At 41.1% G+C, this 15,897-nt stretch overlaps 1 protein-coding gene across 5 annotated transcripts; it reads left to right on the forward strand.

The window, feature by feature from the left end:
• The first annotated feature begins 325 nt into the window (after positions 1–325).
• On the forward strand, positions 326–15,284 carry ninaC (STKc_myosinIII_N_like and MYSc_Myo21 domain-containing protein ninaC). Of its 5 annotated transcripts, none has more exons than XM_066739143.1 (24): positions 335–517; positions 5,471–5,690; positions 5,972–6,153; positions 6,708–6,812; positions 8,463–8,836; positions 9,574–9,664; positions 10,042–10,137; positions 10,201–10,386; positions 10,483–10,671; positions 10,743–10,942; positions 11,006–11,346; positions 11,420–11,630; positions 11,694–11,835; positions 11,897–12,364; positions 12,429–12,718; positions 12,781–13,040; positions 13,109–13,186; positions 13,280–13,461; positions 13,531–13,745; positions 13,864–13,964; positions 14,220–14,449; positions 14,557–14,741; positions 14,826–14,910; positions 14,979–15,284. In XM_066739143.1, exons 2-24 carry the CDS (start codon positions 5,489–5,491, stop codon positions 15,282–15,284), a joined length of 4,719 nt encoding a protein of 1,572 aa, XP_066595240.1. In that variant the 5' UTR covers positions 335–517; positions 5,471–5,488. The 5 variants fall into 5 exon arrangements, 3 of the variants coding, with proteins under 3 accessions (XP_066595240.1, XP_066595241.1, XP_066595242.1); XM_066739144.1 differs by having other exon boundaries at positions 5,477–5,690; XR_010823781.1 differs by lacking the exon at positions 14,979–15,284 and having other exon boundaries at positions 327–517; positions 14,314–14,449; positions 14,826–14,909.
• Positions 15,285–15,897: the final 613 nt, after the last annotated feature.

The raw sequence follows: 15,897 nt of genomic DNA on the forward strand, positions 1-15,897 counted from the left end.
AGTAGCAGAAGAAGAAGAAGAAGAAGAAGAAGAAGACTCGAAGCTTATTGATTTTGTATGAGAGAGTATATAAACGAGTTTTGCGGAAGCCCGTGGCTCCGATGCTCGTATCGGAAACGAACGGTTCGTCACGTTCTATACATGGCGATATCTTTTGCAAGATGCAGCAGCAGCGGCCAAAGAGCTGTGATAATGATTTTGGCGAGGCAGAGTGGAATCGCGCGAATATGGGCGCGCGCGGCCGGGACCCACTGGAAAAATCGGCTTTCGTCAGATCAATGAGCTAACAGGCTTGAGAGAGAGTTAGTAGTTAGTTAATTAAGTCGGCGTTATTGGATCATGGAAGCCGAGTACTCGCCGCGTGCCACCCTAAGGCAGAGCGGCGAGCGTCTCTCTGTACTTCTAGTGGCACATTTCCACTTGATGGTGAACGAGCGTGTCGCGAGCACTGCGAAACCTGACGCCTCAGGGCCTGATTACACAAGCGCTACGCCTGCCAGACACGTCTTAATTAGAGGTGAGTATCCTTCAAAAAGACGAATAGGCCGCTCCCGTTCTCCTCCCCGCGCAACCAAGCAAGCCTCCGCCTCTCAAACAATTTTCACTCTTGTCGCTCAGCTATCATCGCGCGAGTCAACTCTTTGTATCCCGTTCACGCCACTTTTATATCAAAGACGATCCTTCCACGAGAATCAAACGTTCCGCGCTGATATTTCATCCACGGACTTTTCTCATGATTTCAATGAACGCAAGGAAGGCTGCGCTGTTATCGTTCTCGTTCTTGAGTTCCTGTCTACCATTTCTCATTCTAGCCGCTCGTATTATCGTAAGTGTATATCACGTTCATGAGAGTTTTTCGGGAACGACAAACGATCTAGAAGAACGACGGGCCATCAGGGATATAGTATATATAATATACAAACGAGTTAAATGTAAACTGACTTCTTCGAGTATTTTGCTCGCGAGATGAGTTTCAATGGTCAATTTTTCCACAGCTGGATCAACGGACACTTCAGCAATGTTGTAAGACAGCTTATAGTTTCATTTGACTCTCTTGCGGAAATAATGGATAATCTGGTACCAAGACAATTGTATATTAATAGCAAGTGACTCTATATAAACTTATACTCTTCATCTTCTTAAAACTATCACTATTATCCTAAACTATTCTCGAATATTCTTAATTCAAATAAATTACAATTAATTTGATAATTTTTCACTGCTTTCAATCAGATATTTACCGAAGCTAAAAAATTTCTTGATTTGATTGAGTTGTGCCTGTTTTAGATTAATATTAACTAATATATTATCCTCGATCCTTGCCTGAGCTTATCAACACAGGAAATGAGGTTTAATGTAGAAGCTTCGAATTCTAAATTCCTTGCAATACTTTGCTGGTAAAAAGGACCTCGTTATCATAGACATATTTCTCTTAACGAATTTTCACTCGTATCATCACGAGCCAAATGTATCATCAGGGTCGTGCGAGTTTCATGGGAAGAACAAACAAGAGATGAGTGAGGCGACGATCAGAGATATATGAATATAAACAATCGTGAGTCATTTTGTAACCAATGACTGTCATTATTTATTTACATTGGACAACAAATGACACAGCTTAGTATAGTTATGACATCAGAATTGTTGTAAAGTTAAAGGTATAAAATTACAATATACACATTCTACTGTCTAATTATGCTAGGTTATTCTCGTTTTCGTCTTCGCCTTTTTGTCAACGCGAATTTTAACTTTCGTTGCTCTCAAATAATCGCAAACTTAGAGTATAACATTCCCGTGATTTTTACACGAAAAAAAAATTATGAAAATTAATAACACAATCATCAGAGATGCACTGATATGCTATATATATATATATATATATCAACGAATTAAATTAGTCTATTTTTAGTCTCTTCATAAGTTCTGTCAATGAATTTTATCTCTGGACAGTCGCTCGCGTAATCGCGAGCTTAGTATATCGCACGTTCACGCGAGTTCTACGTGGAAAAGAACCAATAAAGATGAATGACGCGACCATCAGTGATTTATTAGTTTAAACAAACATAAGCCACTTTGTAAGCCACGCCAATCTTTGTAAATTTACACTTGACTGCGCACACACAAGAACAACTTAATATATATTTATAAATATAAAATTGCTATAAAATTACAATATATACTCTACCAACGAGTTAAATTGTTTATTCTCGATCCAACTATAATTCCTGTCAATGAATTTTAACCCTGAAGAATCGCTCGCACGATCGCGAGCTCAACGTATCGCGTTCACGCGAGTTCTACGCGGAAAAGAACCAATGAAGATGAATGACGCGATCATCAGTGATTTATTATAGTTTAAACAAACATAAACCACTTTGTAGCCAACGTCGATCGGTGCAAATTTGCATTGAACTGCATAAAAGAACAACTCAATATAGTTACAACTATAAAATTGCTGTAAAATTACAATAATACTCTAGCAACGATTTAAATTGGACTATTGTCGTTTTCACCATAATTCCTCTTGACGAATTCTAACTCCAGTTGCTCGCACGATCGCGAGCTAAGTGTATCGCGTTCACGCGAGTTTTACGGGAAAAACAAACGATCGAGAAGAGCGACACGACCGTCAGAGATACACCGATATACCATACCGCCGAGTTAAATGTTGCATGAGCTTCGAGGAAGAGGAATAACAGCCAAGAGATTCCCAGTAGCGATTAAATCATTCGGACGGAATCGACACGCGATAACTCCGCGTGCCAATATTCGCGCCTCCTAGATCTCAAATTCATTCCTTGCAAGAATTCGAGCTCCATCGAGATTATTATTTTTACAAAATACATTCTGGATTTTCTTATCGTTTTTTATTCCATTTTTATTATAGTTTGTATCTTCTATAACCAGCAGAAAACAATTGCTTTGGTTATGAAAAATTGTCGGTAGGTGCATTGTTATTCTAGAAATTGAAAGAGAATCTAAGAAAATAAGAATTAATGTATTGAGTCACCTGGAAGAAATATTCGAGAAAAATTTGTAGTTAAATATTGTTTTTTATCGTACCTTTATAGCTCGCCTTCTATAATGCTCTTCCTGCGATTTTTATATTCCATCCTCGTCGGTGATAATAATTAGTCGTCGCGCGTTGTCGACGCGCAAGAACTCGTCGAAGAAAGCTTTGTCGCTGCGTGTATCGAGAACTGTAAGTCCCAGCTTCATTCTTCGATTTCCCGTTTACCTCGGGAACTTTTTATTACGAGCTATACCCGTCTCTCTCTCTCTCTCTCTCTCTTTCTCTTGAATTCAACCAAATTCTGATTTTCATCCATTGGGAACAATCTGTATTATAGATTTCTCGAAAAATTATTAGTCATGGCTTAAGAACACGTCTGAGAAAGCTTGATCGATTCGTGTATGTATATAAGCTTAGAAATGCTAAATCCTATAGATGTTCGTTCATAAATTTCCTATTTACCTAAGTAATTTTGTATTATAAATTAAACGCTATCTACACTGAGAAAACTTTATATATTTTTTCAGCCTATTAACAGTTGTTCATAATACCAATAAATTATATTTATTAATATTATGAATAATTCATTGTTTCGTGAATAATTCATTACAGCAATACATTCAGTTTATTGATATTACGAATAAGTGTTAATAGGCTGTGAAAAATGATGTCAACTTTTTCTCAGTGTATATTTATCTCCATATCTAATATGTGTTAAATCGAGCAAAATACTGATTCGATCTATTATTTCTACGGTACGACATTATAAATTTCTTGAAAAATAATTAGTCGTCGAGCGTTGTCGACTCTCAAGAACGCGTTGAAGAAAGCTTTGTCGCTGCGTGTATCGAGAATTGCAAGTTCCAGCTTCACTCTTTCATTTCCCGTTTAACTCGGGAAATTTTTTACTGCAAATTAAACGCAATTTCTCTCCTTTTCTCTTGATCCGAACCAAATACTGATTTTCATATGTTTTTTAAACACTGTGTGTGCTATTATAAATTTCTCGAAAAATAATTAGTCGCCTTGGGTTGTAGAGTCGAAAGAACTCGTGAAAGAAAGCTTTGTCGCCACGTGTGTAAATATTCCAGCATCACTCATCAATTTCCCGTTCACCTCGAGAACTTTTTATTATAAATCAAACCCCCTCCCCCTTATCTCTATCACTCATTCACTAACTCAATTTTTCTCTATCGAATCTCGCCTAATTCTTATCATCATCCATAAACATCAACACCACCACACGTTTCTTCAAAACAATTAACCATCTACCAGCAATAAGAAGCGTTAAAAAAGGCTTTATAGCCTGCAAGCGTGTAAATATCTCACCGTCACTCATTAATTTCCCCTTTAACCCTATGGAACTTTTTATTATAAATTAAAGACAATCTCTCTTTCTCTATCTTATTAATTCACTCTCTCGCTCCTTCCCCGTGGAAACGAGGCAAATTCTGATATTCGTAAATTAATTCAGCACTATATTACAGATTTTTTGAAATATAATTAATCTTGTAGCATATAGGAAGAACTGGTGGAAAAAGCTTTGTCGCCGCGTGTGTAAGTATCCCGCAGCGTCACTCATTGATTTCTCGTTCATTCTACCAAGTTTTTACATACGAATCGAACTCGACCTGATCCCTCTCTGCCTCTCTCTCTCTCTCTCTCTCTCTCTCTCTCTCTCTCTCCGTCGAGCCGAGTCAAATTCTGTGATTTTGCTCTATCGGCTGGGCACATGCACACTCTAGGCCATTATAGATTTCTCGAAAAGGCCACTCCTCGCCGAGGCAATAAATTCTCGCTTTGGTATATAAGCGCTCCCGACTTCTCTGCTTCTGCTTCTTCCTTTCGTTCGATAACAAGCGACAAGAAGCGGCATTACACGAGACACGCCGCGCCGACAAATCGATGGATTATGCCGGACGAGAAACCGGGAATAAATGAATTGTTTAACCACGCGAAGAACCCTTCACCGCCGCAAGATTTACGCCAATTCCCTCGAGTCTTTACACTTTTGAGTTTTGCTCCTGATAAGGGGGAATGGTGGCCCGCCATCCAATTATCTTTCTGCTTAAATACTCTTATGTAATCCGCGCAATCCGATAAACTACGTAGCCGCGTACAGCGTTCGCGTAGCCTTACAAGTCTGCTCTATGGTCTGTCCGAACTAGCAAATTTTCTCGATATACACTATAATACGTGTGGTGCACTGTAAAAATCTTTGTAAAATTCCAACGATATATAGTTATAAGTAATATAGAGTAACTCAGGATCGTCCTTGAAAATTTTAGTTGGACTCTAAAGGAGTAATTGGATGATTAGTCACAGTGTAAATTTACAATGTTTGTCGTTGGTTATACAAGATTGCTCGCGATGATCGTTGTAAATCTACGATATGTACAATGTACTATATATAATATAATAAATGTAAATTTATTATTATTACATGCACGCGTCTAGTTACAGATTATATTCGAGATGGACGATTACGATGATTACGGTAGGAGACATCGCAGGGAGGAGGACGACGAAGAGGAAGAAGCGAGAGACTCTGCTAGTGGCAGTTCTCGACTTCGACGATTGGACAGTATTCAGGATCCTGGTAAACGATACATCCTGAAACGCGTGATCGGCTCTGGTGTCTGCGGAGACGTCCACGAGGCCGTCGATCAGGAAGCCGGTACGTAAATCATTCACTCGCTATATATATAGTATATACACTATACAGAGACCACCACTTAAAACACCTCATAACACAAATATACAAAACGACGTATAGAACTCTATAACTATAAATATACACATATCCAAGAGACATAAAGTGTTATATATATATATATATATAAAATAATTAAAAAAAATCTTTAATAATTATAAACATTTTCTCAACTATATCTCCTAAGGTTTCCACTGACATATATCCTTATACATATATACACAGAAAGAGAATATTTTCGACAGGCAACAAGAAAGTAGCGATAAAAGTTCAAAAGCTGACGAGGGAATCGCAAGGTCTGGTGATCCAGGAGTACAAAGTTCTGCGTGATCTGTCGAGCCATCCGAACATTGCCGAATTTTATGGAATATATCGGAGGCGCTCCGGGAAGAAATCGGACCACGACCAAATATGGCTCGTGATGGAGGTGAGTCGCGTGGGGTGGTGTGTATAGGTATACGCTATGTATATATATATATATAGTATATATAGTAGATTGGCGAGGGGTTGCCGGGGAAGAGAGAGGTAAATTGGGACGGATACACACGCGGGAACGGAACGCATAGCCAGGGCCCGAAGGCAATTTCGAGCATTTGAGACGGTCGAATATACGGATAATTTACGACACGCGCGGCCATTAAACAATCATTAAACTCGTTCGTGTACGCAGGTGAGGCCGGTACGTCGCGAAGCTAATTTACGGACGGGACCTCCGCGGTGCGCGCCAAAAATATTATTATACTTATCTCGGCTAATGGAAGAGGACGATACTTTGCGCGGTTTGCGCGGTTTGCGCGTAATACGGGGATGTGATTTATCGTACGATGTACCAAGCTGTACGTTGCTATATATATATATATATATGTGTGTGTATACATATAGCTGCCGCGCATTCTCCAAAAGCAATTACGCGTCTCGAGCTTTACAGTTCGTTTTCCGATTACTTCCGCAAATATATCCCTTGATGGTTGCTTCTTTCAGCTTTGCGAGGGTGGCTCGGTAATGGATCTCGTGCGAGGCTTAATGGCGAGCAACAAGAAGATGCGCGAGGAACACATAGCCTATATTCTCAAGGAAATTATCAAGGTGAGCAAATGACCCCCCTTCCTATACCTCGCTCCCTAAAAGGAACGAGATGAAACTGTTGAACGGAGAGAAGAAAATTAGTTTATCTCGCTCGCTCGCGCTCTCTCTCTCTCTCTCTCTCTCTCTCTCTCTCTCTTCTATAGCTCTATGCTCCGTCTCTCTCTCTCTTTCCTATCAAAAATCAGTTATCGTGACTGCCTCGTGTTTCTGGAATACGTTTCCCAGTGAGATCCAAGAGACTACGGCTAATCTTTGGGATATTTTTAACACGAGTTATATGTGTACTTATTAATCGAGTCTTAACTGAGTTTGGTCCGTGTGGAGTAACGTAGGTTTTATTTCTCTTTAATTCTATACTTCTTGTCCTTGCTACGTTCTGGTGGGTCTGCACACGTAGTTTGTTCAGCTACCGAAGGGTTATACTTGTTAATTAGTAGTTGACTGCTTTATATCACTCGTTACACTATTTCTTTTATAGATTTAGACTTTTCGACTCGATTATAATATTAATATATACTAGTTTATCTCGCACTCTTTGCTGCTCTAAAAATTAATTATTCTAACCGTGGTACTGATTTTTCTACACAGAATACTTTTCCCAGTAAGATTCAAAAGGCTCCACAGTCATAGTCCATGAGATTTTAAACACAAGTTACGCTTGTACTTATTAACCGAGTCTTAACTGACTTTGCTCTATGGAGTAATGTACTTTTTTCTTCAACTCCATATTTCTCGTCCCTGTCACGTTGTGGTGGGTCTGTATATACGTGCTTTATTTATTTTTGAAGCATTATACTCGTTAATTAGCAGGTAAATTTTCTATACCACTTGGTACGTTATTCTTTTACACATTTAGAAGTTGTCCTATGTATAATAGTATATATATGTATATATCTCTCCAACCCCCCCCCCCTTTATAAAAGAAAGCGAAGAAGGTAATAAGAGAGATTATTCGATAAGTCGTTGCTTCGCCGCGAGATGCCGATCGTTCAAGGCTGCTCCTGCTCCTTCTGCTGCTGCTCTGCTGCGCACAAAGAACATTGACTTGAATTTTTTATTTGCTGCTGCTGCTGCTGCGTGCACGCGCGCGATTGCACGAGAACGGAATTCGAAGGATCGCGAAAGACGCGCGTCAATGGGACGCATTCTACGGCTTCGTATAAATTACCATCGAGACAGCCAGGATAGCTCGCTAATTAACCTCCTCGCGAATAAAGCCTGCTCGCTCGGTGCAGGCATCGCCAAAATCCAGCAAGGAGCATTCCCTCTGCTGCCGCTAATCACGCTGATCGATATTCCTCGTCGAATCTCTCTCTCGCTGGTACCGTCGTCGCTCGGTGTGTGCTACGTGTTTCATGGGTCCAGTAGCGATTGGTCCACGGTCACTCGAGCGGTAAATCAGGCCCCTTTGACGTTTAATGCCAGCAAATTACACGCCAAGTAAATGCGCTCGCAAAGAGCAATGCGCTCATTCTCTTTCCTTCTTTATTCCTCTTTCTGTCTTCTACTCTCCACGATACTACCAATACTATTATTATTATTATTCTTACTATTCCTGCCAATATATACGTTCGCGTGTTCCGTGTGCAGTTTTATTGGTACCATTGTTATTGTTGTTATTATTGTGTTTACCAATACACACGCATTTAGGCACTGGTGCATCTTCATGAGCACAACGTCATTCATCGAGATATTCGTGGTAACAATATTATGCTGACGAAGGAGGGGGGCGTCAGATTGGTCGATTTTGGACTCTCCAGGAACATCGAGGGTGAAATGGGACAACGCAGGACGTGCATAGGCTCGCCCTCCTGGATGGCACCGGAAGTCGTCATGGGCAAAGGCTACGGAGCTCGTGCTGACGTTTGGGCCATCGGGATCACGGCGATCGAACTGGCCGATGGGAAACCACCCTTCCAGGACATGAACCCTACTCGAGCGCTCTTCCAGATCGTCAGGAATCCACCGCCGGGACTCTACAGACCTGCCAATTGGAGCCAGAATTTTAATGATTTTATCGCAGAGTATGTGATACTGCTTTTCGATTATATATATTATAGTAAGGAACTTGTGACGTTATAGTGGGGATAGAAGGTATAACGATTCATTTATCCGGATAATTCTGTGAGATTGAGTTTTTTGCAAAGGGCCTATTCGGGGTATAGTCACTCAAATTAACACGATGATGACGATATAGGAAATTTATTTGTTAAAAAAACACAATAAATCAATTTTATTTAACTGTATATTTTAGAGCCATAACGGTTTCATAATAATTTTGTGAAATGTAAACTAAGTAAAAAACATAGCAAGCAATGGAAATAGTCAGTAAGTGTCAAATATATTCATACTATACTTATTTAAAGATCAAATCATCTTACAGGATGGATTAAGGATTCACCTATCTCAAAAAATGTAAGAGATATTAAAGCTTTTCTAAATAGAGAGAAGCTTCGAAAAGGTCCTATAAAAAAACTCGATATCTCTTGTACAGTTAAGGGGATAAAGGAACTCTTATTTCATGCTATGCTGAATTAAATTCTATCCAGCGAGAAAACATCACCATTTCGCGCAGGTAAACCAAGTTCTCCTCGCTAAATTATCCAAGTCTGTCAATCATCTAGTTTATATAGCTGTTATGTGACCAATCAGAGGCCATCCAAAGATCTAAAACTTGTCAAAAATGTGTGATGTTCTCTCATTTGACAGAGTATATACAGCACCCTAACAGATCAATCATACCTTGTCCCTACACACGCAGGTGCTTGGAGAAAAATCCTGACAACAGGCCTTTCATGTCGGAAATCATGGAGCATCCCTTCCTGTCGGAGCTTCCGGAGAACGATTACCCGGTAATCGCCATTTTTCCCCATTACTACATAAAAAGAAATTTCCTGTAAAATTTATTATTAAAAAATACTAAAATTACCACGCAACTCGTATCACAAGAAAGTAAAAAAATTGTGAAACCTACCATCAACAATGCAATTTTTGCAACGCTGTTTACTCAAATTCTCAAGATCCTTATGCAAATTTTACTTATCTGATCCATTGATAAATATTAAGGACCTTTAATAATTACTATTTGCTTTGATAATAAAATAAAATGATGGAATAAAATTTCTATCATTTCACTTTGTCCCTTGATTACCCTGTCTAACATGGTAAATTTTACAATAAATATACTTCTGCAGATTAAAATTTTCTCTTATCTCACTTTCTTTACCAGCTGAGCCAAGAAATCAAATCGCTCGCCATGGACATGCGTGACAAGGCCAAAATTGAAGCGAAGCCCGAGGTCATAGTTCAGAAAGGTTTTTTGAAGGTGCGAGTCTTCCAAAGAAACTCTGAGGAATCGACGATAATACTTGACTTTATTTTTGACTAGATCCACCAAACAGATCCGTTGGAACCAATGTTCACGGAAGATCTGGCAGCACTGGATATGCTAACGGAGGACACAATCTTGGACGAGTTGCAGGAACGTTTGCGCCAAGGCTATTATCACACTTTTATCGGTGATATCCTGCTGATACTGCATCCGAACGAGAAACAGGATATTTACGGCATGCACGTAAGACTACTGTATCTGATTTACAGCGTAGGACAAATAAGGTAGTCCGATCGATCACCACGATTACATATACATATACCGCATACTACTTTACAGTATCACGCGAAATACAATTGCAAATCGAGATCGGACAACGCGCCACACATTTACTCAGTGGCTGATAGCGCTTATCAGGATGTTCTGCACAACGAGGAGCCCCAACACATTATTCTGGCGGGCGAGAGCAACTCTGGCAAAACTACCAATATGATGCACGCACTTCAGCATCTCATGTTCCTTGGAAAAGTTAGTAATTTTTTTCAACTCCGCATAGCGTACGGAGTCTAGGAAAAATGCGAAATGATTGACTTTTGCAGGCGTTGCAAGAGACCGGGGCCCGAGTGATCAAGGCCGTAAACGTTATCCATGCGTTCACCAATGCGGCCACACCGCTCAATCCAAACTCCACCAGATGCGTCCTTCAGACTCAGACCACTTATGGCTCGACCGGCAAAGCATCCGGCGCTATATTCTGGCTTTACCAACTCGAGAAGTGGCGTATATCTACGAGAGACAAGTTTGTATACACTGTGCACTTATACTATTGCGCATATCGAATTGACCATTCTTCTCGTCGCAGGAACCAATCCAACTTTCACGCCCTGTACTATCTTTACGACGGTCTTGAGGCTAGTAACAAATTAAAGACGTACTTCCTACCACCTGGAAGAAGACTGCGTTATCTGCGTATCAGTGACAAGGGAACGGAAAGAAAACGCTCGTTCAAAGTTAGAAACGATCCAAACGGAAATGCCAGTAAGTACGACGAGTTGAAGGAAAATCTGAAGTCGCTGGAGATGGAGGAACATAGTGAGACGATTTGGAGAGTCCTGGCAGCCATCATGCTGATGGGAGAGATCAGATTCATCGAGGGGAACAATGGCCAGGCTGATATCGATCAATCAGAGACCACTCGCAGAGGTGATCCATTGGTTTTGATCTTCGGGCTTAATTTATATGAATTATATAAGATCGTTGTTGGTTCTTCTTGCAGTTGCCGAACTCTTAGGGCTGGATTCGAAGAAATTCAGCTGGTCCCTGTTAAATTACTGTTTGATCAGGAAAGGTGCAGCCGTTCGCAAGAGGCACACTTGCGACGAAGCCAAAGAAGCCAGAGATGTTCTAGCCAATACTCTGTATCAGCGACTGGTCGACTGGATCGTCAACAATATCAATCATAAGCTCTCAGTAGCTCGGACCCTCTTGTCAGTCTCTACACCTAAAAACACTGATTAACCGATTATGACCCAGCTGTCTCTGTTTCGCAGTGGGGACAAGTACTCCATCAGCATCCTCGACCTTTTTGGCTTCGAGTGCTTCGCTGTTAATCGGATCGAACAACTGATGGTGAACACGATGAACGAGCAGATGCAGTGCCACTACAATCAAACAGTTTTTGCCTGGGAAATGGTAAGAAAGAATTTCAATTAATTTTTCACGAAGTTAATGATATTATGATATAACGATGTAGCAAGAGCAAGAAGAGGAAGACATACCTGTTCAACAATTGCACTTTTACGATAATAAAGAGGCCATTGAACAATTGATGGGCAAAGAACACGGGCTCTTTCACTTGCTGGACGACGCTTCGAGACAATTGCTCGACTCGAGATACATCCTGGAGAAACTGAAGCAGCGCTCTCCGAATATTTACGTAAAGCCAATTAGCAGCCATGAGTTTACCGTTGCTCATTACACCGGGAAATTAATTTACGACGGCAGTGAAATTGCCGAAAAGAACCGTGACTTTCTACCACCGGAGATGATCGAGACCTTGAGGCTATCCACGAAGAAGCCAATCGTTGAGATGTTTACGAACAAACTGACGAAATCTGGCAATCTGACGATCATCGTCGATCAACCGACTCAGCAGGTGGAGAAGAAGACAACGAGAAGCAAGTGGGGTGCAGCCCTCATGCAGGAGAATACAAAACTCAGGGTGAGTCAGAGTGTTGTTTGTTGTCTGTTGTGGTGCTACCAAAACTAATTGACCTGCTTTACAGAAATTCAATACAGCTTCGAAGGGTCAGTACTCGCAAACTCGAAAGATGAGGACGTGCTCGATGACCTTCAGGTCGAGTAGCTTGGAGGTGTTGAGGCACTTGTCGATGGCTGGTGGAAGCAGTGGTACTCATTTTGTTAGATGCATTCGAGCAGACCTCGAAGGCACTCCACGTGGCTTCTATCGGGAGGTTGTCAGACAGCAGATCAGGGCACTCGCTGTCCTAGACACGGCCAAAGCCAGGCAGCGTGGCTATCCTCACAGGATCTCCTTCCATGAATTTTTAAGAAGGTTCGTGAATACATCCAATCGTTCGTATTCCCTCCCGAGTCTCTCTATCATTTTTCTTCCAGATACAAATTCTTGGCATTCGACTTTGACGAGAACGTCGAACTCACGAAAGACAATTGTCGTTTATTACTGATCAGGCTGAAAATGGAAGGTTGGATAATTGGCAAGACAAAAGTCTTTCTCAAATATTACAACGAGGAGTACCTGTCGAGATTGTACGAAACGCAGGTGAAGAAGATCATAAAAGTCCAGTGCATGATGAGAGCCTTTCTCGCTAGAAAGACCATGGCTAATAAGGTTACGAAGGTCAGGAAGGAAGTCGGTAGGTGTCCGTAGTTACACTCCAATAGGGTGAATTCTGCACGGTAACTAAGAAGAATTTTTGTCCAGTGAAGCAAGCGTCGTTGAAGAAGCAAAGCCAATCGATAGAGATGTCTCAGGATCAGGCAGCCTTAGTCCTTCAGAAAGGTACACTTGACTAAAAAAAGAGAGAGAGAGAAAGAGAAAGAAAGAAAAAAGAAAACTATATTTGACCAGAAAACTCTTGTTACATACCTACAGCATACAGGGGTCATGTAGTTCGAAAGGAGGTCAGTCCACGTTTAAAAGGGGAGGAGATGGACGAGGAGACGAAAGACATGATGAGGTTTTACAGCAGCAAATGGAGATCGAAGAGCATATTCCAAGTCCTCCTACTCTACCGTGCAGCCCGTTTTCAAGACCTCGTTCAGTTCTCTCAACAAGTTAGACACGATCAGAAAACTCCGAGAGAGCGAATTCCCAGAGTTCATGGATCTTTTTTTCTCGCACAGGTCCATCTGTACAATCAGGCGATAGTGGGGGCTCTGGAATCGACCAATGAACGAATTCCTTTAGAAAGAATCGACCCGGGTGTCAAGCGCTCCGCATACTTAGGCCAGCTTCCACCACCGCAAGTTCACAAATTACCCTTCAGCTTCCAGCATGATCTACCTTGCTTCGACACGAGTTACATGAACGATCCCAGCAGTGGAAAGAGACGGTCTGGGTGAGTCGAATCTCGGAATCCTATAGAATTTCAAGCTCACCCACCCATGCATCCCATAGCATACTACCTCGATTAGATCAGGCCTCTTGGCCTCTCAAACGCAGAATACGTTCTACAGATCTGTGTCGTCCTTGATGTCCGACGACGAGCGCGAATCTTGGGACGCCCCATTACGGAGACAAACCGTGCCGTGGGCAAGCATCAACTGTCGTACCAGAGGTGCTTATCAGACATTTACGTGTGCAGAATCGCATCTGTTCGAGTGTCATCCGCAATCGCTCAAACTCACTATTTAACTCATATACGCTCTCGTCATTCTTACAATATATATACATATATATTAGACGCAAATCTAGTAAGTAGATCAGAATAGAAGCGGATAGGCAAGGTGAGACGGATGTGCGCTCTGCAGAGTTTGCCAGAGGGAGTCAAGTCTCCAGCGGAATTTCCTCTCCTCTCTCTCATCTTTTTCAGATGTACAAGTGCAAACTACAAACTCGCCACACCGCGTGGCCCAACCCCGAACAACCAGCGGAGGTCTCAGTCTGATCGACACTCCGTTTTCCAGAGATCCGAGCATTCCAGTCCGCTGTCCCGGTCCTGACGATCATCGTCACGCCAAAATTAACAACAGGAACAAAAATATCCAACAACGTCCACTCAACCGTAATCAACAAACTGCTAATGCTCATAACCCTCGCTCAGTGAGTCATTCTGGATATTTCCTCCCCTATTTTCAATCACAAATTATCGCGATATACATTTTCTCTATTCCTCTCTCTCACTCTCTTTGTTTCTTGCTTTTTTACAGAATCATTACGGCAACGCCGGGTCTGCCAGTTACTCCAAGAGCCATGCACCACCACCACCACCCTTAACACGCACTCATAATTATAACAATGCTTTGGACAATCGAGCCAGCGGCAGCAGCAGTAACGTAGACAATGCTTATCACGCCTACGATCAAGAGGATGGAAATCGCAATGCCAATAATCGGTACGTGTCTTTACTGCTACTACCGCGTACACTATATAAATGCTATATATATATATATATACATATGAACACTCTTATCTCTAGTACCAATCCAATTCACGAGCTGCAGATGCTAGGACGCAAGAACAATAACAATGAAGACGAGGATGATCCGCCGTTTAATTTCCAGGTAGGAGGTAGCATTCTAGCTGATCTTCAGAGCAATTTCGTTGATGAATAATTTGATAATTTGCTCAGGCGATGCTGCGGAAAACGCATCACCAGAGAGCGTCGATGAAACGTACTGGAATCTACGATGGCCACGATGTCTCGTCAGGCAGCGGTGATTATTATTCTAGGACTCGCGATGATCTATACGAGTCAAACGTTATCTACAGGAGCAATAAAAAACGCCCAGAGTCGCCCGAATGGAATCCCAATGAAATGGTGAAAATGTCGGAGAAGTACGGCAAGGAAGGTGTCTGGGCCTTGGAAAAACAGAAAAGCATCACGACGGAAATCGCACCTGGCATCACAGTCGAAGGCTACGTGGCTGAGCTGTAAACAAAAACAGATTTAGATTTTCTTTTCAATATGTAATGATACACGAACCGGCTCCGAAACATAACTATCAATCATTCGTTCATCTCTGCAATATATTGTGTTTATATTTTTCTTACAGCCTATCTTAGCCACTATTATTATCAAATAAATATACTATAGTTTCTATTACACGTGCAAAAGACGAAAAATTCTACTTTATTATATTAGTTCGACAACGAGGCTACAGACTTTCATCGAGTGCTCGAAATAAGATTGATTGGTAATAGCAAACGTTATTTTCAGCGAAAGCCGTACGATTATTAAGCTAAAAGATATGCATCTTAAAAGCATTTTACTAAAAAGAATAAAAAAAAAGAATAAAAATCCTTTCCTCTGCAGTGATAAAGATTTATTCCTCGTAGACAATTTTAGCCTATCCTTATAGAAAACAAAAATGAGTTTGTGTCATACTGGCCATTGACAACGATGCATCCTTAAATAGAAAATGTGTAATACGTATACATATAGATCACAGTTAACATAAAAAATTAATTATAAACGTTCGAAAGCTCTACAATATTTATGAAACTCAACGTTATAATTGTCCCCTACGCATGTGTTTAACGATTCATCG

This window comes from Prorops nasuta, unplaced genomic scaffold (genome assembly GCF_024137725.1).
Source record: "Prorops nasuta isolate Cenicafe-Biocafe unplaced genomic scaffold, Cenicafe_Pnas_1.2 PNAS00019, whole genome shotgun sequence".
NCBI classification, from domain to species: domain Eukaryota; kingdom Metazoa; phylum Arthropoda; class Insecta; order Hymenoptera; family Bethylidae; genus Prorops; species Prorops nasuta.